Below are 27,530 nucleotides of genomic sequence, written 5' to 3'. Positions count from 1 at the left end.
ACTCAGGAATCATCGATTCAAATGGAGACAGGACTAGCTATTGATCTGTTGTGTGTGACCTTGGGTACATTATTTAACTTCTCCAAGGAGGAGATTTTCTAGACAAATGGCAAACAGGGCTTCTCTGAGGGGGTGACATTTGAGCAGAGACTTGCATCAGGGGAGGGGCATGATGTGATTGACATTTTTGACAGGTCACCTTGACTGCTTTGTAGAGAATGAGTTGTAGGAAAGGAAGACTGAGGCAGGAGGAATGATTGGGAGGCTATGGAAGTCATCCAGATGTGTAGAAAAGAAGAACTTGGTCTAGGGTGGTAGGAGGGCATGGGGGTGAGAAGTGGTGAGATCCAGGGTATATTTCAAAGTAGAACTTTCTGACCAGTATAGATTCAAATGGGGAGGGTATTCCAGGCAGAAGGAGAAAGAGGAGTAATTGCCTGAAAGCAAGGATAGCACAGAGCACATCTGGAGTGGGAGCTATTTCCAAAAGTAAAGATAAAATTTCTGTAAAATTGTATTATAAGATTGTGAAAATCACACTACTACTACATTTTTTTTTCTCTATTTCAAAATGATAAGTTTTCAGAAACGGAAAGCAAACAAATTGATCTCTCCAATTGTGTTCAGTATTTTCTTAGGACTTTGTTGAATATTTGATAACCTTTAAACCCATCTGTTTTCATGAACTCAAAATTCATAGTTCTCAAACTGGGAGTCTTATACCAAACGCCTTAATAATTACTTAGCAGTGTAATTAATATCAGATACCGATTAGAATTTTAATTCCTGAGTCAGTCTTTGATGGTTATTGGGGTGGGGGGAAGGGTGCATTTTTTCTGAATTACCTTCCAGGTTCAGTTAAGTTTTCTTTGGTGAAGATGTCTATCCCAGAGGGTGCGTAGTTCCAGATGATTTCCTCAGCGGCAATGTAGTAGTGTCTAACAGTCTTCCCAAGGATATCATTCTCCAATGGAGGCTTCTTACAGTCCTGCACCTGGAAAAAGGCCTGTAAACCAGCTGGAAATGAAAGAGAAGGAAGCATTGGTTAATGAAGCCAAATGTTTCTTTCTCCTATTGCCTTGTAAACACTGTTAGTGAAATGACAGAAGGGAGTCGAAGAAATAGAGACTGTAAAAAATAGGGTGGTAGTTGTTAGTTGCTGTGGGCTCAGTTCCACTTACGGTGACCCCGTGTGTGCAGAGTAGAACTATGCTCCGTAGGGTTTTCAAGGCTGTGACCTTTTGTAAGTAGATTGCCAGGGCTGTCTTCTGCTGTGCCTCTGGGTGTGTTCGAACCACCAGCCTTTCGGCTAGTAGTTGAGCATTTAACTGTTTGTGCCACCCAGAGACTCAATGGCTGTAAATAAATTACTGATGGAGAATTCAAGCAGAGTTTGAATAGAGACGGTTATAAGCACCAGTGTTTTCAAAATATGGTACCAGCGTCTGTTGGGCTTCACTTGAGTGTTCTTTTAATGAGAGAAAAAGGGCTTCACTTGAGGGTTCTTTTAATGAGAGAAAAAGGACAAGTTTATAGATAAACAAAGCACAGGGACTTCAATGTTTTTAGGGGGTAGGGTGGAGTGAAGGAAGAATAGAGCCTGTACTGTTATTGTTCTCTCACACAGAGCAGCTTTACACCTGTCGTGTGAGGCCTTCTTGGCCCAGGTCATACTGGATAGTTGAGATTATGTTTGAAGGTCAACGTAACATACCCGTGCTCTACAAAGACCTAGATTAGACCTAATTTCTTCAGGAGAACAATATTACAAACTAATATTTTTCAAGAATTAGGAACAATTTAATCACCTTATACTAAACAGATGGAAGAGGGGTTTACTAAGCTAAATCAGGGAATAAAAAACCAAAAACCAAACCCATTGCCATTGAGTCGATTCTGACTCATAGCGACCCTACAGAACAGAGTAGAACTGCCCCATATGGTTTCCAAGGAGAAGCTGGTGGATTTGAACTGCTGACCTTTAGGTTAGCAGCCAAGCTCTTAACCACTGTGCTACCAGTGCTCCATAGTGGCTATAGCTGAACTCAAAGAGCAAAGATGGTTGTACTTGATGTAATCAATTTAAAAAATAGACTTCTTTTCCACATAATATACAAATCTTCTGGTTTTTTACAATGTTGTGGTATTTTGCAAAGTTGAGAAACTATATACTACACTTTTAGGGCCAATTGTTCTTTTCCAGAAATTAACGTATTTTCACATTTCATTATTTTATAAATGTTTCTGTCTTTCAGTCTTTTCATTACATTATGACACATAACATCATAAGACTAAAACTAATGAACCAGTTCAAAGTTTAGATTATTCCAAAGATATTTTTAACTTTTAGATTCTGATACCCAATGAATATGTGACTCAGATATGGCTCTTTTTTCAACTGACAGCTAATTGCAGATAAAGATGCCTTACCTTTGAGATGGTTTAGATTCTGACAGCTAAGCATCCATTCTCCAGGGTTCTGGGCCACCATAAATGCATCAAAAAGGGTAGCAGGAAAGAGATTGATTGTATCAATACGGTAGTTCTTGTTAGTCAGTGTTTGTCCATGAAAGAAAGCAGAGTGCACATCAACTTCATTACCCATGCCAAAAAGATACCACTTCACTCTGTCCTCTGCACACATGGTGAGTCCCGGGAGACTTCCGAAAGTGTATCCATTCACAGCTGCAAGTCAAGAGCAGGGGGTTTGTGACGAACGGACACTGGTGCCTAGGATAATGTTAGTAACTTCTACAGCCACAGGATCAATTTGGAATGGAAAATACCTGGCACACATGCTGCTCTTCCTCCCTCCCATACCCATATCCAAAACCAAAAACCAAACCCACTGCTGTTGAGTCAGTTCCAACTCATAGGATCCCATAGGGTTTCCAAGGCTATAAATCTCTACGGAAGCAGACTGCCACATCTTTCTCCTGCGGAGCCTCTGGTGGTTTTGAACCACCAACCTTTCAGTTAGCAGCCAATAGCTTTAACCACTGTGCCAGAAGGGCTCCTTAGACCCATATCGGGCATTGATAATCACCATATTCTTTCCCACTGAACCTGAATTAAATCTCTGGATTCTTGTCAACAAGAATCAGATGAACACAATCCTGGAGATGAAACCTACTTGCTCTTTTTGTTAGAAACGACACATATTGGAGCCTTGGTGGCTCAGTGGTTAAGAGCTCGGCTGCTAACCAAAAGGCTGGCAGTTCAAATCCACCAGCTGCTTCTTAGAAACCCTATGGAGCACTTCTACTTTGTCCTATGGAATATGGTCGCTATGAGTTGGACATGACTTGACAGCAATGGGCTTGGGTTTTTGTTTGTTTGTTTGTTTTTTTAGGCAGTAGAGAAGGCATTTCTAGAAGAAATGGAGTAAGCTAAACTATAAAGAAGAATGATGTAGCGTAGGCGGGGTGGTAAGGGATAACATAGTATTTAAAAGGAATACCTTTCAGAATTAGCAGTTTGAACTGTTTTCTTAAATATACTTAGATGCTTTGTAATACTATAATACTATATTGTAAAGCATCTAAGTATGTTTAAGAAAATATAGTATTATTTTACTAATTTTAGGCAGCTCAAATAATTTTTAGAATGAGGTTAATGATAAATAAATATACAAGCATAAACAGACATGCATATTAAACCATCATTGATAATGTTGTTTTATCCTTATCACTTTGGGAACAAGTTTTATCCTTACCACTTTGGGAATAAGTGGCTTTACCAGGCTTAGAGTTTTGATTTGACCCGTTCAGCTGAATATCAAGTTGCACATCCAATATGCTTTGTTATCAGTGCCACAGACTAGAAACACACTACTCATTCATGTGAGGGAGAAGTTTAGCAGAATTATTGGACCAAGAAAAGAAAAAAGCAAAATTAGCATGTGTTCTGTAATCTTACAATACATCCTGTTACTCTCCTGGAAGTCTTCATTGTCTTTGTCGACTTTCTCTGGTTCAGAGCAGTACGTTTCAATGTTGTCTTCTAGGTACCAGCTGAAATTTTCATCCGCCACAGAAAACATCACTACAAATTCTTGGTCAATGTTTTTTTCTTTTTCTTTATCCAGAGAATCTGAAGTGAAAATTACTATTTTAGTAGAACTTACTTTTTAGCGTTAATTTTGGTGTATGTTTTCAAGTGATTTATATATTTTTTAATTTTAATGTTGTTTTCCTGATAACCTACAAATCATAACCAATTGCCCCTGTTATACAGACACGGAAACACTAAGAGAATCTCATGGTCAGTACCCCAGGCTTGGGAGACACTCATGTATTTGGATGTCTGCTGGTCACATAACCGTTACATGCTATTTAGCAACAGGGAAGATTGGAATTCAGAGTTTTGCATACATCTTCTGGCCATGTAACCACAAACTAAGACAACAAGTCTTTGCAGGTAACTGATCATTGTTCCGGGGTGGTGGTGGTTCAGTGGTAGAATTTTTGCCTTCCATGCGCGAGACTTGGTTCACTTCCCAGCCAGTGCACCAGGTGTGCAGCCACCACCTGTCTGTTAGTGGAAGCTTGTGTGTTGATATGATGCTGAACAGGTTTCAGTGGAGCTTCCAGACTCATACCGACCAGGAAGAAAGGCCTGGGGACCTACTTCCAAACATTAGTCAATGAAAACCCTAAGAATCACAATGGTCCAATCCGTGATTTATCATGATGATGGCACAGGACTGAGCAGCATTTTGCTCTGTAGTGCATGGGGTCGCCATGAATCGGGGGCTGACTCAACAGCAGCTAAGAACAACAGCAACAACGAATTATTGTTCAAGTAAGAATTAGATTGTAATTTCTTGAGCTATATTGTCTTTTTCATGATGATAGAAAGAGATAGTATGATAGACTTACCAATACAATACAGATAGCTATAGATCCCTCACCATTGAGTGCCCCTAAAGGAATCACATTTGGTAAAGTCATACATCTCTTCGGTAACACTGCTGGAAGTTAGCAGACCTATCCTCATATATGTTTTTTTTTTTCAATTTTATTAATTTTGTTGTTGTTGTTGAGAATATACACAGCGAAACATACACCAATTCAGCAGTTTCTGCATGCACCATTTAGTGACGTTGATTACATTCTTTCAAGTTGTGCAGCCATTAACCATTCTCACCCTCCTTTTCTGAGTTGTTCCTCCCCCATTAACATAAATTCACTGCCCCCTAAGATTCCTGTCTAATCTTTCAAGTTGCTGTTGTCACTTTGATTCCATATAGATAGTTCTTAAAGGAGTACAATGCTCAAGGTAGATTTTTTTTTTACTAGTTAATCTAAACTACTGTTTGGTTTTAAGAAGACTTCAGGGGATATTTTTGGTTTAAGGTTTAATGATTATCTCAGGGCAGTAGTTTCAGGGGTTCATTCAACCTTCATGGCTCCAAGAAGTATGGAGTCCATGATAATTTAAGTCTGTTCTACATTGTCCCCCTTTTGATCAGGATTTTTCTATAGAATCTTTGCTCAAAATGTTCAATAATGGTAGCTGGGCACCATCCAGTTTTTCTGGTCTCATGCAAAGGAGGCAGTTGTTAATGGAGGCAATTAACCACACATTCCATATCCTTCTCCTATTCCTGACACTCCTTCTTCCTCTGTGGCTCCAGATGAATAGAGACCAATTACTGTGCCTTGGAGGGCTGCTTGCAAGCTTTTAAGACTCCAGGCACTACGCAATGAACTGGGAGGTAGAACAGAAACACTGAGCATATTATTAGGTCAATTAACTAAGATATTCCATGAAACCATGACCGTAAACCTCCAAACCAAGAAACCAAATCCTATGAGGTTTCTGGTTGTACATAAGCGGCCTCAGTAGCTACTCTTTTTTTTTGTCATTGTTGTAAATATATCTATCACACAGCTTTTGCCAATTCATCTTTTTACAGGTGTACAATTTATTGACAGCAATTACAATAATTGGTTGTGCAACCCCACCCTTAATCAATGCGATATTTCCATCACTATTAACCCCCCATCTCCCCCTCCTTCCCACCCCAGTAACCACTACTAAACTTTGTTCTCTATACATTTGCCTTTTCTTGTCTTTTTATATAAGTGAGGTCATGCAATATTTGCTCTTTTGTGATTGACTTATTTCAGTCAGCATAATGTCTTCCAGCTCCATCCATATTGTACATATATCCTGGTATTTCTTTCAGCTTGGTTCACCGGTGGTTTTCTCATATGAATGCTTGTTCCATTTCTCCCTTCTCCTGGCCCTGCCTTGCTCTTCCTTTCCTTTTTTCTAGTCTCACTACCTCTTTACCGTATCTACTCAATCTCAACGCAGAAGTCTTAACATATTTAAAAAACAAACTATGCTGCCTTTGCCTTACTTTTGGTCATATATCGTGAACAATAATGAGAAATGTACCTTTTTTACAGACTATTAAAGGTCCAATGAGCCCTGAGGCGATATCTCTTGGAGCATCAATGTGGGAGTGATAAATCCTGGTCACACAGTTGCTGTCTGCCTCACCAGGACTTTGTTCTTCATTGGCATACGTTATGTACACATACTGCTCGCCCGGATACACTTTGTCATCTGCTTTGTGAAAATCGGTGGTGTTGTCAGGGTAGATGGCCCCTGGGAAGCAACAGGATAGGAAGTTACAAAGTGAATGTGTTTGAACTTAAATGAGGGACTAGATAGTCCATTACTTCATTCAGCAAACATTTATTGAACATCTAGTGTGTGACTGACTGCCTTAAGGATGCAGTGATATCCTATTTGATCTCAGTGGAATGAGAGGCTGATGACTAGGGGGTCTGGAAGCATCACAGAAAATTTTGGTATTTTTTTTTATACTTGATTGAATCATCAGGGAGCATTAATAGATATATCAGGAGCATGGTGACTTTTGATTCGTAATTTAAAGAACCACTTTTGCTCTGGGGTCATGGTATGAAAGTATGAGCAAAATAGCTACACTTTCCTATAATTGCAAACTTATATATTTGTTCATAAAGAAACCATGGAACTTTACTATGTTTTCCTTTAAACTTTGGAAATTTTTGAACATATATAAAGGTAGAGAGATAATATGATGACTTTCATGTCCCCATCACCCAGCTTCAACGGTCGTTAACTCAAGGCCAACCTCGTTTCATCTCTGCCCCCCCCACTCTCCTCCACATCACCATCAGATTATTTTAAAGCAAACCCCAGACATCATAGCATTTCATTCATAAATACATGAGTCTGCATCTCTAAAAGATCGGAACTTTTTTGTACATTGGCACAATCTCTCTGAAGGAAAATCTGGCAGTTTCTATCAGCTGCATACACCTGCTGATGCTCCAATTTGTAATAAATCCTAGAGGTGTCCTTACACGTGAGCACCAGGTGTATGACTGTGGATATTCACTGCAGAATTGTCTATACAACAAAAGTACCCTTCACTAATTAAATAAAGCATGGTCTCCATCCACCCAATGGAATACTATGCAACCATGAAAAACAGGAACAGCACAAAAATGACCTCTAAGGTACATGGTTAAGAGAAAAGAGTCAGGTGTGGAGCCAGGTCTTACCATGTTCTACTGTTTGTTTAAGAATAAAGAAATGTCTTTACCAAAAAAAAAAAAAAAAAAAAAATTTTTTTAAAAAAAAAAAAAAAAAAAAAAAAGCAAAACTCTTTTTTCTTTTAATGTAACCATAATACTATTATTATACCTAAAAAATTAAAAATGATTCATTAATACACCATGAAATTATAAAAAAAAAATGTGGCAGTCAGCCACTTATGCTATGAATGTAATTGCTTGGCTCAGAAAAAATAAGAATAGATATGGTTAAAACATTCACTCTTGAAAAAAAAAAGACTAGTAGTTAATCAAGTGTAATTTTGTATTACTTTCCAGACTTGTTCCTTATAATTTCAATGAACTGTAGCTTGACCTCAGGATTTTTGCCTATGATAATAACTGACATTTATCAAGCTCTTACTATATACCATCATTGTCCCTATTTTAAAGATGAGGAAACTGATGCAGAGGATTTAAGTAAATTCCTCAAGGTTGCTCAGCCAGTAAAAGGCAAGACTTAAATCTTGGTCTATTAATTTCAAAGCCCTTGCTTTTAACAACAACAAAACCACCGCTTTTACGTCATCATCATCATCAAGTACTAATAAGGAAACCACATGTTCTTCGTGTACCATCTTTAAGTCCTACATGCAAATGGCTCTTTTAGTTAATTGTGTCTCAGGTGGGACCCTAGGATCATCCAGCCTCGTCCACCATTGAATTAAAGTATGAGATCGACAGCAGTGGGTTTGGTTTTTCTTTTTTTTCTTCATGCAGTCTTAGCTGGGACAGAGTTTTCCCAAAGTTAAGATAGGGGGTGACAACAGCCACAGAGTGTTCACATGTAGAAGCTTCAGAGATAAGACAACCTTCTTCTTGAGACCTTTTTTCTTTCCTCTAGATTTTTGCCCTTTCTAGGCTTTGATGCACATTCCCCATTTCTATTCTGACTATTTGGCTGGGAAGGAATCGGACACTGGAAATCCGAGCTGTCACTGATTTTCACGATCCAAACTCACTCAGAAATACCATCACGCATACTTCACACAAACAAGCATGACCAAGAGAAATGCCTCGTTATTACGATGAAGCGAAATACCTGTTAATGAAAAAGTTTAGAGCTAAATCCCACAGTTAAGCTCTTATCCAGAGAGGGTCCACACTCTAATAAGTTAACGACAACAACAACTGAATAGTAAAAGGAATTTTCAGCTGGGACATGGGCTGAACTTACCCTCATGTTCCTTAAGGTAAGTTATTCCATGGGAATGAAAAGTGTAGGGCCTGGAAGCAAAGTTTTTCAAGTGTACAAAAATTCTATCTCCAATCTCAGCTTTGATAATAGGGCCTAGAAACCCTAGCCAGGGTGGTTTTTCTATAATTGTCCCAAAGGTTCCATCTGTGTACTGCTGATAAAGGGCCTTCTTGTACACACTTCCAATTCTATCCGGGCCATTTTGAAGATAGGTATTGTAATGTTCTCTGCAAAGGAAAAGAAGACAACTTTATGAGAAGCCATCATTTCTGGGGATAATATTTTAATTAAAGAGAAATTGATGACTTCATCACATTAAATGTTTGTCTATTGTTGTAGAGATGCTTCCAAAAAATGAAGTAGAGAGCTGGCAGTTAGTTTTGTTATTTTAATTATGTGAGGTGTCCCATATCTGTATATGGCAAAGAACCATCTGTGAAGATGCCATAAGCACAGGGTGCCTTTTACCAGAGTATTTTCCCCAAGATTTTCATATAAAACAAGATTAAAGTAAATACAAGAATACAAGATTAAAGTAAAATTTTAAGGTGAAACAATTAAGATATTTCCTACTTTCGTTGTACCTCTTTTAGCTATTGGAACAATTTGAGTTTATAAGCAATCAGTATGGAGTTTGAGACTTCAAAATGTGTGTGTATCCTTCTTTTACCCCTAAAAAAAGTAAAATTAATGAAACTGAATTCACTCTGTCATTTTTATTTCTCTTGGCAGCACTAAACCAAGGCTGGAATTTATACATGCACTGTGTGTGGCTTTTAAAATTACCTGTGATTTTAAATTGCTCCCGTTTTTTTTTTAATCCCTCACTACCACAAATTCTTGAGCATTGAATGTTTATATGCTGGTTAGTGGCTGATTCATAGTTGTTTAAAACTTTGCTAAAAATGTCAGCAAAGTAAATGGTAGCCAAGAGTGGGGAAAAAAGAAAGAAAGAAAGGAAGTTGAGTTGGGTATTCAAACTTTTGAACTGATTCATACGTGATTATTTTTAACCAGAGACTCTGGACAGCTCAGTGGGATTTATTTGTGGTCAATGCCACCCGTCTACTGGGGAGGACCCACTTACAACCTGGGCTTTGACGAGCTCCTGCACAACCGTGGTCTCTTCAACTTAGATAAACCTGGTCACATTCCGACTGACCTTCGTTTTATGTGTGCGTGTCTGCGTCTCCTGCTTTTCATGATATTTTCCACTCAGTCCCTGTGGGGCCAGATAACGTGATTGAGGAATAAACTGTGTCTTATTTCCTCAATTCATCCCCAAAGAGTGAAATACATTTTCCCTTGCCTTCTTCAAGATAAGAGCAGGGCTTCTCCCGGAGGTCTCAGCTTTAACAGTTGCAGTTTAAAGATCTCGATTTTCAAGTGTCTAGGACTCTAGGCTAGTGGTTGTTAAGTTTTAATGTGAATCTGCTGAAGATGTTGGTAAAATGCAAATCCCCGGGCCCACCCCCATAGATTCTGATTCTGTGGGTTTGGGACGGGGCTCAGGCATCTGCATTTACTAACAAACATGCTAGTGTATTCTAATGGAGGTGGGCTGCTCTGGGCTCATGGGAAACCTGAACTGGGAAGACTCCAAGGCTGAAGTGAAAGAGAGCTGGTCAACCCCAGAGGCAGTGGGATTCTGTGAGATGAAAGAGTGCCAGCTTCTTTTTCCAGGCCACCCCCTAGCAGTGGACAGACTTCTGCTGGCGGTGGCTGCATGGGGGCCATTCGATTAAATCTGAGCACTGGGAGCATGGCTTCTTGGCTGCAGTCCTGGTACTGATCCTGGGCAGAGGGAGTGGGTGCCAGAAATAGCAGAGCCACCATCCTCTGGATTGACCAGGGGCTTCAGCAATGAACATCTCATAGTCGCTACCATACACTGAAGACCAGAGACTTGTATATGCCCCTGGGTTTCCCAAGGAGGCAGAATTATTCACTGAAAAATGACTGAGATGGGAAGTCCCACCAATCCTGGTGGAAGGAGGCCAAGGCAGAAGAAAACTGTGACGTTTTCTGCACCCAGCGTGGGATGTCAAATCCACACTCTGCTTTCATTTGTCCTATTTGTTTTCACCTTCTAATGGTTTGTTGCAGTTTCACACTTTGTTAGAGCAAAACAAAAAATTCAGGAAGTCTCAGAGTGCTTCGAGTGCATTGGAAAGAGCGGGAAAATAGCAGGACATGGGGGACGGGGAGGGGGTGAACTCTGCCCCTCCAAAACCAGCAGCATTTGTGTGGGCAGGAAGAGTTTCAATGAATGTATATTTTAACAACAGCAAAATGTGAGAGAAGATAGAGAGACTCATGTGGTCCATACTGCTGAGAGGTCAGTAAGAATGCAAATTTCCATCAGGCACACAACTGCAGCTGAAAAGCCTACAATGCAGAAATGTGATTCTTTTCTGGGCCAGCCAGAAAAACCTGGGCCAACCAACCTCACGCTGCCTCGTTTAAGACCCAGGGTAAATTTTCTTCACTGTCTAGACAGACCTGAGTTGCCAGGAGACAGGTCAGATAATACTTAAATTCCAGTCTGGGCTCTATCATGCCCTGTTCAGATACATTTTACATAAACCCAAGTTTTAAAGATAGCCCTCAAATACACAAAGTGTATATTTATGTGTTCTGAATGTGGCTCTATAGCATTTAGGAATGAATCCCATCCAATTTCAGTATATTGCAGCAGGCTTTATCAAAATGCTTGCATTGCACTGAAATTCTCCAGGATTAATCATTTCCTAAAATAGGGGAAATGTTGCCTAAGCTTTGGGAGTCATTTTTTTTTTCTATACAAAAATTTGTGTGTGTGTGTGAAAATTACTTTTAAAACAATTGATCCGAAGCTATAATACATTCAGGGTTTTATAACATTTGGAGTTCCTTTTAAATATATTGTAATTTTGAAGTCTGGCTTTTCAGCCTTGCCTTTTATTGTGAAACAAAATTAAGCGTTAACCAAATTGGGAAATATTTCAGATCTCGTGTTACTTTGGGCGAGGTCTATTCGCTTGTGTTCTGTCTGCAGAGGAATGTCAAAGGGTGATTAGGGGATGTCTATTTAATTTCAAGGGCACAGCCTGGGGACAAAGGGTCAGTTACTGGAAGCTTGCAGGAAGTTTGCCAGCCCAATATTCAGTCAAAAGAATCTATTCTAGTTGCTCTTTCAATGAAGCAAATAATTCACATTTAATTGTAGTTCTTCCTGTTGATATTTGTAATGTGCTCCTTTCTACTCATTAAAATAGATATCCCCCCCCCAGTAACCACAACCCCCTCTCGTTGGCCCCGTCTTGTTGGCCTCCCCTCCATTTAAAAACAAAGTTAACTCTTATAATTTCTGGACGATTCAGACCCAGTAGTGAGTTTTTAATGGTAGAGGAATTAAAAAAAAATTATATTGCCTTAGTAAGATAATAACAATGCTACTTCCTCCTATATATTCACTGGTGGCCTTGGTTTATGTTTAGACATCGTTACTAAACTTTGGGTGTTAGAGATGAAAGTTTCTGCTTTCTTGCTTTCATTGATTGAGACATGGTGTTACTGGTTTATATTGCTTATCAGTGATTATCACAGTTTAGCAGTTTAAAACCACACCTATTTATCCCACAGTTCTATAGGTTACAATTCTATAGGCATGGCTGAGATCTCTACTCAGGGTATCACAAGGCTGAAATCAAGGAGCCAGCTGAACTCAGTACTCATACTTCAAATCTCTCTGACTTCCTTTTCTGCCACTAGAGAGCTCTCTGCTTTGAAAGGGGCCCCTGTGATTACATGGGAGCCCTGGTGGTGCAGTAGTTAAGTGATACAGCTGCTAACCAAAAGGTTGGCAGTTCAAATCCGCCGGCTGCTCCTTGGAAACCCTATGGGGCAGTTCTACTCTGTCCTCTAGGGTCGCTATGAGTCAGAATTGACTGGACGACAACGGTTTGGTTTGGTGATTACATTAGGCCACCTGGATAATCTCCCTAGGCTAAAGTCAACTGTGCTGTTGAATATGATGTAATCATGGGACTGATATCTCAGCATATTCACAGCTTCTGGGGATTAGGGTGCAACCAGGGATGGATTTCCCAATAAGCAAGGTAAGCACGGACTTACTTGTGTCATTGCGCAGGACTGGACAGTGTCTCGTTCTGGTGTATGTAGGATCGCTATGAGTCAGAAGCAACTTGACCTCACCTAACAACAACAATTTAGTAATCTGTAGTGAACAATTCTGCCATTTTACACCACACGATGTGGTGGAAAATGTGTGAAACTGTTCACTACAGATTAGTACAGTTTAAGTTGGCTATTTTAGAAATTCTGCCTACCACACATTGGAATCGCAAGGCATTTGTCTAATCTTAACTGGCGCAAGAAGTAGGCAAAGACTCAATGCAGGTGTATAGAGTGCAAACTTAAGTGAATCCTAGCTAGCCTTGCTTCCCCATCACGGCTTAAACACAGTACCCAATAGTCAATCTTCCTTTCAATCTGGCCTCAGGGGAAATGGAAATTATGGTAATAAATTGTAGAGCTGGACAAGTGTGAACTGTGTTATCATCACTTAATTAGCTCCTTCTTACAGGCTGTTCTATGTTCCAATTATTTGCACCACACTAGCTATGGGGCAGTTCTACTCTGTCAGAATAGATTCGATGGCACCCAACAACAGCAAAGCTATTATTAACTATTTGTTCTTTGGCAATCTTGGAGAATGAGTCATTTTAAGTGAATTTTCCAGACTTTAGCTAATCATTTGACCTCTTTAAGAATCATTAACATTTTTTGAAACCATTTTTGAAGGAGTAAAACGAATGCTTTCAGTGCGAGTTTTTTTGGGTTACAAATGTTTTATTTACTTCTGTAAACAGGGAATACTGGGAAAAATTAACTTTTTTTCTGATAATAATAGTGAAAATGAATATCTCTTGAATACTTACTCCATCCTGATCACTGGAGACAATAATTATAACACTTAGGATTATCTCATAGGATGGAATGTTCTTTTTTTGTTATTGTCTAATTCTTTGGTTAGAATTTGAGCTGTTACTTCATATTGGTGATCAATATCCTTCTAATGGCATCTTCACTATACCATTTCTGATTTTTTTTCAAAGCTGGAAAACTAGGTAACAAAGTTTGTAAGAACTATCTGTTGGATAAGGGTCACCAAGCCTGAGTAAGATCCTGTGAAGTCCCATGGAAAAGGATTTTGTGATGGCTGCCCCTATGCTTTAAAGAAACTTTTACTTCCTTCCAGCTTCAGAGCTGTTTCCTAGAGCTCACCAGAAAATTTATTGTTACTGTAGAGCCAATTAATCCCATAAATATTTCATTAATGTCTACTATGGGACTAGCACACACTATTGTGTTTACTAATTTTTATTACATAAACGTCTTTTAAATAATTTTGGAACAGAAACTGTATTTTATAGAGTCTCTATTTATCGATTTGTTGAAGTGACAGACAGATAAGGCATTGAGCCAACTAAATGGCAGTACTGAGTACAAGGAAATGCCTTCCTACCTTCTCCCATTAGAATAAATATTATTGGCATTCATACCAGAGAGGTAGACTACATTTTCCTACCCTCCCCCAAGTCCAAAATTTTCCTCGTGAGATATCTACCAATACTTTCAGTTTCATTAGCTGTACATGAGACTCTGTAGCTCAGCTGTTGTCCTTTCTTATCTCATTCTGTATCCTGATTTATCCTACAGCATGAATCTGTCTACATGACGCACAAGGGAAGCTTTTTATGACACAGGCTATAATTTCTTCTAGCTTTTACTCACTCATTTTCATTTATTCACAAATATTTATTTAGTGCCTACTCATGTTCTAGGTACTAATGACCAAGCAGTGGACATGACAGATGGAGTTCCTACCATCTCAGTACATATTTTTCCTCTTCATCCTCTCAAACCTTCAACGTCAGCATCCAGCTTAAACCCAATCCTCTACCTAACATTCATCTTGGGCTCTCCTTGCATTTTGGTCCTCAGCCTGATTGTCTTCACTCCTTTATAGCCATCACACAGCAAGAGTGTCAATCACGTCCCATGATACATACGCATCATGCTTGGGTGGCTGGGCTAGACATGCTGCAAATCTGGGACAAATAGGAAATGTTTTACCTCGCCTCGTCTACACAAAATTTCAGCACAGTATTGGCAAAAATTGCCGAAGCTCTACTCAGTATTCACTGCACAGAGGTGTGGAGAAAAATATAACAGGCAGACTGAACAGTCCTGTCTGAATTTGCATGAATCCTGTAACAATTGGCTGTTGTTGAAGTGGCAGGAAATTACTAGGTTAGTAATGGAAAGAGAGCTGAACTTGGCAACTGAAAGATGTCCCACATTTCTTTTAAGTATCCCTAGCAGAAATGAAGTAAAGAGCTTCATGTTCATTGTATAACCTAGCTAGCATAGACAGACCACAAGAGTATTTAAAAACAAGGGATTTTTTCACACGTTCCCCCTCCACCAAAAAAAATTCTTAATAAACTCCTTTACTCCTCTGTTCTCTAACTTCTAGAATTAGAGACTTCTTTATTGAAGCATGCCTGGGGCAAGCACATAGTTCACACTCAGTAAAGCTGATTTGATTTTTGATGATGAACAATGGCAGGGGGGTGGTGAGTGGGGGCTTGGAACAGGACAGCACACTTTTTTGTGTCTGACTTTTTCCTTGGAAATAAAGACAGCATATAATTTACGTTATGTACAATCAAGAAAAATGCTGAATCCAAACCAAAATAATACTTCTGGTGAAGTTATAAAATTGTTATACGCCTAAGAAGTGAGGAATATTTCATAACTGCAAGATGCACTAGTTTTATTTATAATAATCTTTAGGTCAGAAACATCCCTTACTGCATATTAGTAAATTAATAACTTAATAAATTTGATGTTGTTATTGGCTATATATTTGTTGTTACATGAAAAATTTCAAGCATACATAAAAGTCGAGAGAATAGTGTATACCCATCACCAAAGTCAACAATTATGAAATTTGACATATTTGTTTAGCTGTATTCTAAAGGTACCATCTTAGCAGCTGATGGTCATTGGGCTCACTTATGCTGTATCAGCACTAAAATACATTTTTTAAAAATGTAGTGAATATTGGTTTTGAATGCCTATTTCACTTTGGTGGCAAATGTTTAATTAACATAATTAAAAGTGCTGACCTCAGTATTATACATAAACTTTCATTACAAAAAACTTCAAAGGAACTATATTCCTGTTTTTTCTGCAGCTGAAATATAGAAACATTTAAGTCACAGAGAGCTATTTTTGGCCGTCAGAATAAATAGCTAGCTTTTTTTGAGCATGTACTGTATGCCAAGCACTGTACTAAAAGCTTTATAGTCACCCAGTCTTCAAACAGCCCTATGAGGTATTCTTCGTACCCCCATTATACAGACTAGGACTCTGAGGCTGACAGATATTAACTTGATTAATTGTCCAGTCACTCAACAAGTATTAGGCAGAATCATATTTGTTAAAATTGTATTTAATTTCTATGAATAATATTTTGAAGGATTAAAAACTATTTGTTTACCACTAACAAGTAGTTGTTATGGATTGATTTGTATCACCCCAAAATGCATGTCAACTTGGCTAGGCCATGATTCCCAGTATTGCATGGTTGTCCACCATTTTGTGATCTGATGTGATTATCCTATGTGTTGTAAATCCTAACCTCTATGATGTTAATGAGGTGGGATCAAAGGCAGTTATGTTAATGAGCAGGACTCAATGTACAGGATTAGGTTGTATCTTGAGTCCGTCTGTTCTGAGATATAAAAGAGAGAAGCAAGCAGAGAGGAGAGGGACCTCATACCACCAAGAAGGAAGAGCCAGGAGAAAAGCAGATCCTTTTGACTCAAGGTGTCTGGGCTGAGAAACTCCTATACCCAAGGGAAGATTGATGAAAAGGACCTTCCCCCAGAGCTGACACAGAGAGGTAGCCTTCCCCTTGGACTTCTAGCCTCCTGGATGGTGAGAGAATGAGAGAATACATTTCTCTTTGTTAAAGACACCCACTTGTGGTGCTTCTGTTACAGCAGCACTAGATAACCAAGACAGTAGTATAACACAACATTTTATATAGCCATTGTTTAAATTAATGAACTTATGCATAAATAGACTGAACCCTGACGGGAAATGCAATAACAACCAGGAGAGGCAATAAGAAGCCAGCACATTTCCTCAGATGAAGGGAAAGCACCAGGGAAGCCTCTCAAATGAAAAAATATGTAGGGATTTACAGGAGATTGAGCAAAGTGTCTTGGCTTTCCAATGCACATTTTACATTTTCTGTGTATAACAAATCAAAGAAATATTTCATCTTATTGGCTGTATTTCTTAAACTGAAAACTTACACATTTGGTCCATAAACAATAGAAATTGTGACTTACTTGTCAGCTGAAATAAGTTTCTTTTCTCCATCGGCAGAGGCGTAGTTCCAAGTTGTTTCAACAATTCCAATGTAATAATGCTTATCTTCTGCCCAGGCTGAGGTGCTGTACAAAACCAGAAAAACACCAAGCTGCAAAATCTTCATTCTTTTTCCCCTCTTGGAACCTTAAAAGCAGAGAAGTGAAACCAGAAGCCGGCAATTTTATAAATAAGGATTACTCCATTTATACGCTTGGCTGACACAGTTTAAAGTTGCACAAGAGTAAACTGTTCCCTTAAAGCAAATAACATTTTCCAATTCGGTTCAGTTCTCGTAAATCCAGGACAACACGGTGACTTGTTGCCAGCCTTCTCAGATTACATGTAAAAGCCGACGGTTATTGTTGGAGGCACTAGAGTGTGCATAACTCTGTTTCTTCTATTCAGCGTGTAAATTCCAGAAAGGCAGAGACCATCTCTAAAAGCTTTCTTTGTTCCTTCAACAATACGCCACAGCACCGTGCCCTGCATACAGCGAATGTGCAGTAAAGCCGGAAAAAGATTATACAAGATGAATCAAAACACGTAGCTCTTTACTGTTTCTAAAAGCCAAACACAAACTTACTTGAGATATGAAAACTTGTTATTTAGCATGCCAAATTTAAGTAATCAAAAATAAAAACTTCATTTTGAATGCTTTAGCTGTTCTCTGAGCCCTGAGTACAACTGCATAGAAACCTTATCAGATTATTCTATATGCCTACATGCAAATAATAGCAGAGCATAACAAAATTTTGATAATTTCTTTATTTAATTTCTTTATCGTGATAATATATATAACAAAACATTTGCCAATTCGACAACTTTTACATGTAGAATTTAATGACATTGAATTATGTCCATCATGTTGTGCAACCATCACCACTATCCTTTTCCAAATTTTTCTACCACCATTAACATAAACTCAGTGCCCACTAAGCAATGATTTTCCCTTTCCTCCTTCCTCCCAGACATGGCAGCTATTAATAAACTTTGACCTCTCTCTATGTGTCTATTTCATAAGAGACAAATATATGAAAATTCCTTTTGTGACTGACTTATTTCACTCAGTATAATGTTTTCAAGGTTCATCCAGGCTGTTGCATGTATCAGGACTTTATTTCTCTTTATGGCTGAGTAGTATTCCATTGTATGGAGAGACCACATTTAGTTACCCATTATTCTGGTGATGGGCGTTTAGTTGTTTCTATCTTTTGGCTCTTGTGAATAATTCTGGAATGAACATTGGTGTACAAGTTTCTGTTTTGGTTCCTGCTTTTAATTCTTTTGAGTATATACCTAGTGTATTAGGTTGGGTTCTCTAGAGAAGTAAAATCAGTAGACCATGGGTCAGGCTGGAGACTTCTCCTGACTCATGTAGCTGCAGGGGCTGATGAACCCAAGATCAGCAGGTAAGCTGCTAGCTCAAGTCCCAAGAACCAGACGTCAGATGAACAGGAGCCAAGTGCAAGAACCAGAGGGAACAAAAGCCCATGAGCTTTGCCAGGGAGTCCACCTATATTGGATGCAGGCCACACCCCCAAGGAAACTCCTTTTTAACTGATTGGCTGTTCATAACAGATTTCATCATGGAGGTGATTACATTATATGGGATCTCTTTATGGAGGTGATTCCATCATTACATAGCTGCCGAACTACATCGTAACTGCCAAATCACTGAGAATCATGGCCCAGCCAAATTGACACATAACCTTAACCATTATAATCCACTCCTTGTCAACTTGGCACCCACACACATCTCCCTAAACCATATATAGTCTCTAAATAAAGACAATTATAATGTCATACTTGCACCTAACATGATACAACTAACATGCATACAACTGAAAACGCACTAGCCCTGTTTACATCTTATGTTTTGTAAGTAAAGAAAACAAAAGTCTTTGATGCACACACACAAGGAAGAAATACTCGTAACAATTACAGTCCTCGTTTCTGCAACTGGTTAGTGTGTTCAGAACTGCCTTCTTCTGCCACCCATTCTGTATTGCCTTTACCCTCAGCAAGCACCTCAGCTGGTCATGGTTCTTTGTCTGGTGGGGTGATCCAAACCTTCATTCCTGAAGGGTCTGGGCCATTAGTAGTCATGTCAGAATTGGCTGGTTGTAGTTTTCCATTGACTTTAATCACAGGACATGAAAGTACTAAGAGATGTCCTAAGGGATCTCTTGTGTTACACACTCTTCTTTACCTCCATTATGTATTATCAATCCGATTGCCTCTTTGTGATCAGGCTCAGTCACACCAGACAGTACAGTAACCTCCTTCTTTGCCCGTTAATCCACAGGCATGAGGAGCCCAAAGTGGCCCGTGGCATTCTTAACTTTTGGTTCAATGGAGTCGATGTTGCACCTCCTGGTGCGAACATTCCTCCCTTTGGAACTAAGACCTCTAGACCCGCAGAGCATAAGTTTGCGGGGACAGGAAGTAAAAAATTTGTGTGTGGGTCACTAGAGGTAATAGTGAGTGGTGTCACTCCCTTTTCCACCCCTTGATTACTGGATCCATGAATCCTGGCTATGGGAGAAACAGCACCACATATTAGACGCTGGTTTAGAGCATATACAGCCCCCTGGTGAACATTGCCCCAACCCTGCAAGGTTTTGCCACCTAGCTAGTGCTGTGATTGTGTATTTAGAAGGCCATTCCATCATTCAGTCAAGCCATCTGCTTCAGGATGATGGGGAACATGGTAAGACCAGTGGATTCCATGAGCATAGGCCCATTGCCGCACTTCATTTGCTACGAAGTGAGACCCTTGATCCGAGCTGATGCTGTGTGGGATACCATGATGGTGGATTAAGCATTCTGTAAGTCCATAGATGGCAGTTTTGGCAGAAGCATTTGCATGCAGGGAAGGAAAATCCATATTCCAGTAAGAACAAAACAATGCTCTTTCCATGATGGAAGCAGTCCAGTGTAATTAACCTGCCACTAGGTTGCTGGCTGATCACCTCGAGGAATGGTTCCATATCGGGGACTCAGTGTTGGTCTTTGCTGCTGGCAGATTGAGCACTCAGCAGTGGCTGTAGCTAAGTTGGCCTTAGTGAGTGGAAGTCTCTGTTGCTGAGCCCATGCATAACCTCCCTCCCTGCCACCATAGCCACTTTGTTCATGAGCCCACTGGGCAATGACAAGAACGGCTGGGGAAAGAGGATGACTGATTGCCACAGAATGCGTCACCCTGTCCACTTGATTGTTAAAATTCTCCTCTGCCGAGGTCACCCTTTGGTGAGCATTCACATGAGACAGAAATATCTTCATTTCTTTGGCCCATTCAGAGAGGTCTATCCACATATCTCTTCCCCATGCCTCCTTGTCACCAATTTTCCAATCATGTTCCTTCCTGGTCCCTGACCATCCAGCAAAACCATTGGCCACAGCCCATGAATCAGTATATAATTGCACATCTGGCCATTTCTTCTTCCAAGCAAAGTGAACAATCAGGTGCACTGCTGGAAATTCTGCCCATTGGGAGGATTTCCTTTCACCCCTGTCCTGTAGGGAGTCCCAGAAAAGGGCTGTACTGCTGCTGCTGTCCACTTGCCAGTGGTGCCTGCATATGGTGCAGAACCATCTGTAAACCAGAAACGAGTTTTTTCTCTGCTTTAGTCAACTGATCATAAGGAACTCCCCTAGTGACCATAGGTGCAGAGTGGGAGAGGGCAGGTAATGTGACAGGAGTGGAGACCAAGGGCATTTGGGCCACTTCTTCATGCAACTTACTTGTGCCTTCAGGTCCTGCTCAGGCCTGATCTCATATATACTACTTCCATTTAATGATGGAGTGTTGCTGTGCACAACCGACTTTATGACTCTGTGGGTCAGATAATACCCATTTCATGATGGGCACCTCAGGCCACATGGTGACTTGGTGGCCCATGGTTAAGCATTCAGTCTCTACTAAGGCCCAGTAACAAGCCAAAAGCAGTTTCTCAAAAGAAGAGTAGTTATCTACAGAGCATGGCAGAGCTTTGCTCCAAAATCCTAAGGGTTTGCACTGTGATTCACCAATAGAGGTCTGCCAAAGACTCCAAACAGCATCTCCATCTGCCACTGCCACTTCAAGCACCATTAGATCAACCACATCATATGGTTCAAGTGGGAGAGTGGCTTGCACAGCATCCTGAACTTATTACAGAGCCTTTTCTTGGTCTGGGTCCCATGTAAAACTAAGCAGCTTTTTGAGTCACTTGATAAACACGCTGGAGTAGCACACCCAGATGAGTGATTTGTTGCCTCCAAAATCCAAATAAGCCCACCAGATGTTGTGCCTCCTTTTTAGTTGTGGGAGGAGCCAGATGCAATAACTTATCTTTCTCTTTAGAAGGAATATCTCAACATGCCCCACACTACTGAACTCCTAGAAATTTCACTGAGGTGGAAGGGACCTGAATTTTTGTTGGATTAATTTCTCACCCTCTAGCACACAAATGTTTTACCAATAAGTACAGAGTCATTGACCCTTTTTCCTTACTAGGTCCAGTCAACATAATGTTATTAATGTAATGGACCAGTGTGATGTCTTGTGGAAGGGAAAGGAGATCAAGGTCCTTGCTGACTAAATTATGATACAGCGCTGGAGAGTTTATATACCCCTGAGGTAGGACAGTAGAGGAGTATTGATAGCCTTGTCCACTAAAGGCAAATTGTTTCTGGTGGTCCTTCAAAACAGGTATGGAGAAAAAGGCACTCCCCGGATCAATAGCTGCATACCGAGTACCAGGAGATATATTAATTTACTCAAGCAATGAAACCACATCTGGAACAGCAGCTGCAATTGGAGTCACCACCTGGTTAAGTTTTCTATAATCCATGTCATTCTGTTTTTTTCACAGGCCAAATAGGTGAGCTGAATGGGATGTGGTGACAATCGCCATGCCTGCATCCTTCAAGTCTTTGATGGTGGCAGTAATCTCTGCAGTCCCTCCAGGAATGGGATACTGCTTTTGGTTTACTATTTTCCTAGGTAGAGGCAGTTCTAATGGCTTCCACTTGGCTTTTCCTACCATAATAGCCCTTACTCCACTCATCAGGGGTCCAATATAGGGGTTCTGCCAGTTGCTGAGTATGTTTATTTCAATTATGCATTCTGAAACCGGGGAAATCACTACAAGATGAGTTCAGGGAACCGCTGGGCTCACTGTAAGCTGAATCTGAGCTAACACTCCGTTAATAATCTGATCACCATACACCCCTACTCTGACTGATGGGCCACAGTGACGTTTTGGATCTCCTGGAATTAGTGTCGGTTTATAGTTAGTGTTCAGTAATCCCTGAAAAGTCTGATTATTTCCTTTTCCTCAGTGAACAGTCACTCTCATAAAAGGCTATAGATCCCTTTGGAGAAGGCTGGGAGAAAGATTAACAGTATAAATTTTTGGCAATATAATGGGGTCCTTCCTCAAGGGGACCTGGCCTCCCCTTCATTCAAAGGGTTGTGGGTCTGGGATGTGATTGAGGGACCATGACTCTATTCTGGAGATTCAAGTTAGACTGCCCTTCACTTGACCTAGAATTCTTCCTCTTGTACATATCAAGTAAATATCTAGTAGATTTCCCATCACTCCTAGGGACACCATGACTAAGTAGCCAATGACATAAGTCCATGTGAGTCAAACTATTCTGATTACTGCTTTGACTCTGCTGTCCATTACAGTAACCATGATCACCTTGTCTTTGTTGATTGAGTGCCACCACTTGGCCCATACCACCACAGGGTCCAATCATCCCAATTGTAGTTAGGTGTTGTAATTCAGTTAGAGCAGTTCCCACTGTCAGATCTGATTTATATAAAATAGCAATCACAGCAGTCTTCAAGGATGCTGGGGTTCCCTTCCCAAATTTGTTCCATACTGTTATGGTAAAAGGTGTGTCCTCTGGGTACTCCATGTGTGGGTCTGTGGGTCTAACCTGACAAATACTCTCCAACATGCCAATTTCCCTAAGTGTTTGGATTCCTTCTTCTACACTATACCACGGCATGTCTGGCACTTCATCTTGATTTAGTATGGGCCACCGCATAATCCGGGCTTCAGCGAACAAACCAAATAAACTATTAGATCCTTTCCTAACCTCGGGAGCTGAAACATTGAATGAAGGATCAGTGCTTAGTGGGCCCATATCAATAAACTCAGACTGATTCAACTTTATGTTCTTCGCACCATTATCCCACACCGTTAGTAACCATTCCCACACATATTCCTCAGATTTCTGTTTGTACATGTTAGAAAACTCAAGTTGTTCTTTTGGAGTGTAGTGTACCTCCTCTGGAAACCCTGGTGGTGTAGTGGTTAAGCGCTATGGCTGCTAACCAAAAAGGTCAGCTGTTTGAATCCACCAGGAACTCCTGGAAACAATATGGGGCAGTTCTACCCTGTCCTATAGGGTCACTATGAGTCGGAATTGACTTGATGGCAACGGGTTTGGTTTTTTTTTTTTGGTTTTGGTACCTCCTCCTGGGTCACACTTTGTACTTCACCTTTTGGGTCTCACTGGGACTTAAGTCTAGTTATAGGTCTAGAAGCAAAACTGGGTGATGGGGATGTGTTCTGAGAACATTCAGCAACATCTTATAAGGCATCTGCCTCAGGCAATGCTCCAGGCAGCAACTCAGACACCTCCCCAAGGGATGACTCAAAGCCTCTTCAGACATAGCTGGGTTAATCTCATCAGATAGGGGTGGAAGGGCTAATGGTTTTGCTGGGCAGGGTGGCTTAGCAGACAAAGATGGAATAATCTCTTCAGAATGGAGTGAGAAGGCTGGTTCTGTTGGTAGGAGTTATTCTACGGAATTTAGGGGCTTCCTGATTATCCCAGCTTCCTGATTATCTGCCCATATGTCCCCATCCCAAGTTTCAGGATCTGATTTCTCCCCCAGTTAATGCCCTCACTTTAACTTCAGACACAATTCGAGGTTGGGAATTCAACTGATGTTTTAATTCAGCCACTCTTACAATAAGACTCTAGGTTTGGTTTTTGGCAACATCAGCTCTGTTACTACAAGAAATAAGGCTTTCTTTCAAGGCAAAAGTGGCAACTTTGAGGTTGTTTATGCAGCACTTGAGCTGTGATTCTGAAGCCCTGAGCTCATCTCTTTCTTTCACCACTTTGTATAGCAAAAGCAGGACCAACCAACCAGCTTCCTTATACTTCTTATTCTAAGAAAATTATAGAAAGCTACCAAATATGTGATCATCCAGAACCTCACCTTTCACCAATCTATTGGAGGTGATAGTTTGTGTATTTGTATTTCCACTTCATGCCATGGATTAGCAGTGTCCTCTTTACTACTAGAAGTAGAGTCATCAGCATCTTTAAGATTAACCAGACTTGAGAACCAATTTAGAAAACTCCTTCTTACAGTTTTGTTTCTCTAGAACCACTCTTGGTATCAAATGTCTTAGGCTGGGTTCTCTAGAGAAGCAAAACCAGTGAAGCATGTGTATGTATATGTGTATATACACACACACACACACACACACATATATGTGTGTGTATATATATATATATATATATGAGAGAGAGAGAGAGATTTACATCGAGGAAATGGCTCACAAAGTTGTAGATGCTGGAAAATCCTAAGTCCGTGGGTCAAGCTGGAGGTTTCTCCTGATTCACATAGCTGCAGGGGCTGATGAGCCCAAGACTGGCAGGTAAGCTGCTAGCTCGAGTCCCAGGAACTGGAGGTCAGGTGAACAGGAGCCAAATGCAGGATCTAGAGCAAGCAAAAGCACACAAGCTTTGCCAGAAAGTCCACATATATTGGATGAAGGCCACACACCTAAGAAAACTCCGTTTCAACTGATTGGCTGCTCATAGGAGATCTCATCATGGAGGTGATTACATTATATCAGACGTCATTATGTAGTTGATTACATCATTACATAGCTGTCAGACTACATTGTAACTGCCAAACCACTGAGAATCATGGCCCAGCCAATTTGACACACAGCCTTAACCATGGCACCTTGAACTGGGATGTTTGGTCATATGCTAGTTCTATATTTAATGTTTGGGGAAACAGCCAAACTATTTTCTACAGTGGCTTATACCATTTTTCATTCCCACCGGCAGTGGATGAAAGCTCCAATTTCTCTAGATAATTCCATTTTAATCATCAAAGACATCAGCCATAAATAAACCTTTCTTCAAAGGCAAAGGTTAGACTTAGTAAATAGAATGTGTCCTAGTTTAGTAACCTGGGATGTCTCTCTTTGATGTGGATATGAATCTCAGAGTGGAAGACTTTTTTTTAATTAAACCTCTGTCTTTAGATATCTAATATTTGTCTAAAAGTATAGAGACTTTTTTTTTTAGCTGAAGAAAATCCTGATGATAACAGTGCACATTTTTTGCTAACATAACCTTTTCTCTAAAATATCTCGAAGCATTATGTAACTATTTGCCAAAGGCTGTTTGCTGAAGTAACTGGTTATAGGACAATGTACTCTGATGTTTGAACATTTCATTCATTTAACAAATGTTATTGAGTGAGTCTACTGTGCGCCAGGCACTGTTCTAGGCACGAGGATTCAGCAGTGAATGAAACAGACACAAATCCCTAACCTCATGGAACTTACATTCTACTTGAGGGAGACATATAATATACACATGAGATGGGAAATACACAGTATTAGTGGTGAACACTACGGCGAAGGAGAATAATGAGAGCTGGGAAATCCAGAAGGATGAAGATCAAAATCTGACACCACCACATGACCTAGGGCAAGATACTTAACCTCTGAGCTTCAATTTCCTCATGTGCAAAATCTCAGCCTTAGAGGCTTGCTACCCAAATTACTTGAAATAACTCATGTTCACGCACATAGTGGAGGAGGACCTCCCATCAGCTGGCAGTAATCTTGACTAAACATTTTGATACAGAAAATCAAGCACGCAGAATATCTCAAGGCCTCTTTCAAGAGCCGCCTTGAATGACTATGTCCTTTACGCCCACTGAGAGGGGGCTAAAACCTTGACTAGGCTCCACTGGCCAAGCCCTCTGTCTTGTAAAATGCTGCTCTAAGAAAATATTGGTGCCCAGAGGGGTCCCTCTTCCCCAATGGTCCACACCTGTTGCAAAAACCAAACCCGTTGCCTTCAGGTTGATTCCAACGCATGGTGACCTCATAGGACAGAGTAGAACAGCCCCATAGGGTTTCCAAGGAGCGACTGGTGGATTTGAACTGCTGACTTTTTGGTTAACAGCCAAGCTTTTAACCACTGTGCCACCAGGGCTCCAATGGTCCACACAGAGGGGGCATATTTTAGTAGTTCATTCATCCACAGGGGGTGTTTTTTCCTAATTGGGATGAAGCCACCCTATGAGCCAGCAGCTGCCATTTCCTTCTCTGTCTCTACTCAGTGCTCAAACTCAGCACCTTTGGGATGGAAGGATGGCCAGCAGAGCACAGCAACCATCCCTGAGGTCACTTCTTCCAGCAAATTCTACCAAAAAAACTCTTCAGATGGTTGCTGAGGGCTCCAGAATGTGCATGTACAGCACCCTTACACCAGTCGTGAAATGAAATGGCTAAACATTCCCACCTCTGACTCGCACCAGTGAACATTTTATGGTGTTAGGCAGGAAGGGTCATCGGTTCATATTTCTGTCTTGTTGGGACAGTTACTCTTCCCATCAAAAGGCATGTAGCTGCTGAGTGGCAGGAAGTAGGGAGAATGCTCCAAGTCTCAGGATTGTTTAAATAACAGGGAGAGGCCACTGGGGGCTAATAAACAACCAGTCATTTGCAGAGTCACTAAAGGCTGCGAACGTCCTTACAGGATTGCAGAGTTGGTACTTACAATGGATAATACTGTAATTGAGAATTTTCTGAATTCAAGACATGCATCCCAGGAACATAGACGGGGGGAGATGAAAAGAGCAGGGGTGGGGTGCATGAGGGTTACTGGGTGGGGAGGAGGGGCATCAGAAGAGGCTCAACAACTTAGAGCATTGCAAGAAAGAGAAGAGAGGAATCGAGACTGGACCAAAGAGTCTGTCTTCTTAGCTGTGCCTGTCAAAGGTTTTTACCTCAGGACCCCAAAGTATACCTTTGTGGTTTGTTATAAATAATTATTATATGCCTAAGCTAACTCTTTAGTAAACTGGGTAGTTACATAGCACAAGTTTTAATTATTTTACATGATTCCTTGTTGTCTTAAAGATGTCTGGACTGAGTGAATCTTGTGTGTGTCTAGTCTGAGGCTGAGAATGGTTAAAATAAGGGAAGCAGTTT

The 27,530-nt window shown here is 40.5% G+C and overlaps 1 protein-coding gene across 2 annotated transcripts in view; it reads right to left on the bottom strand.

The window, feature by feature from the left end:
- Nucleotides 1-26,532, bottom strand: part of CP (ceruloplasmin) — a 78,232-nt gene extending 51,700 nt beyond the window's left edge. The window contains exons 1-7 of one of the 2 annotated variants that reach the window (XM_004379224.3): nucleotides 26,524-26,532; nucleotides 17,250-17,407; nucleotides 8,797-9,044; nucleotides 6,409-6,621; nucleotides 3,919-4,092; nucleotides 2,431-2,685; nucleotides 846-1,017 (exon numbers count right to left, since the gene is read on the bottom strand). In XM_004379224.3, the coding sequence (XP_004379281.2) occupies nucleotides 846-1,017; nucleotides 2,431-2,685; nucleotides 3,919-4,092; nucleotides 6,409-6,621; nucleotides 8,797-9,044; nucleotides 17,250-17,395 (1,208 nt within the window). In that variant the 5' untranslated portion in view covers nucleotides 17,396-17,407; nucleotides 26,524-26,532. Of the gene's footprint in view, nucleotides 1-845; nucleotides 1,018-2,430; nucleotides 2,686-3,918; nucleotides 4,093-6,408; nucleotides 6,622-8,796; nucleotides 9,045-17,249; nucleotides 17,652-26,523 lie in introns of those variants that run through there. The other variant, XR_001121505.1, reaches the window with a different exon arrangement.
- Nucleotides 26,533-27,530: the final 998 nt, after the last annotated feature.

The sequence above is a fragment of the Trichechus manatus genome, unplaced genomic scaffold (assembly GCF_000243295.1).
Source record: "Trichechus manatus latirostris isolate Lorelei unplaced genomic scaffold, TriManLat1.0 scaffold00062, whole genome shotgun sequence".
NCBI lineage: Eukaryota > Metazoa > Chordata > Mammalia > Sirenia > Trichechidae > Trichechus > Trichechus manatus.
The sequence above is the reverse complement of the archived record's forward strand: the minus strand, read 5'-3'. Positions and strand labels throughout refer to the sequence as shown.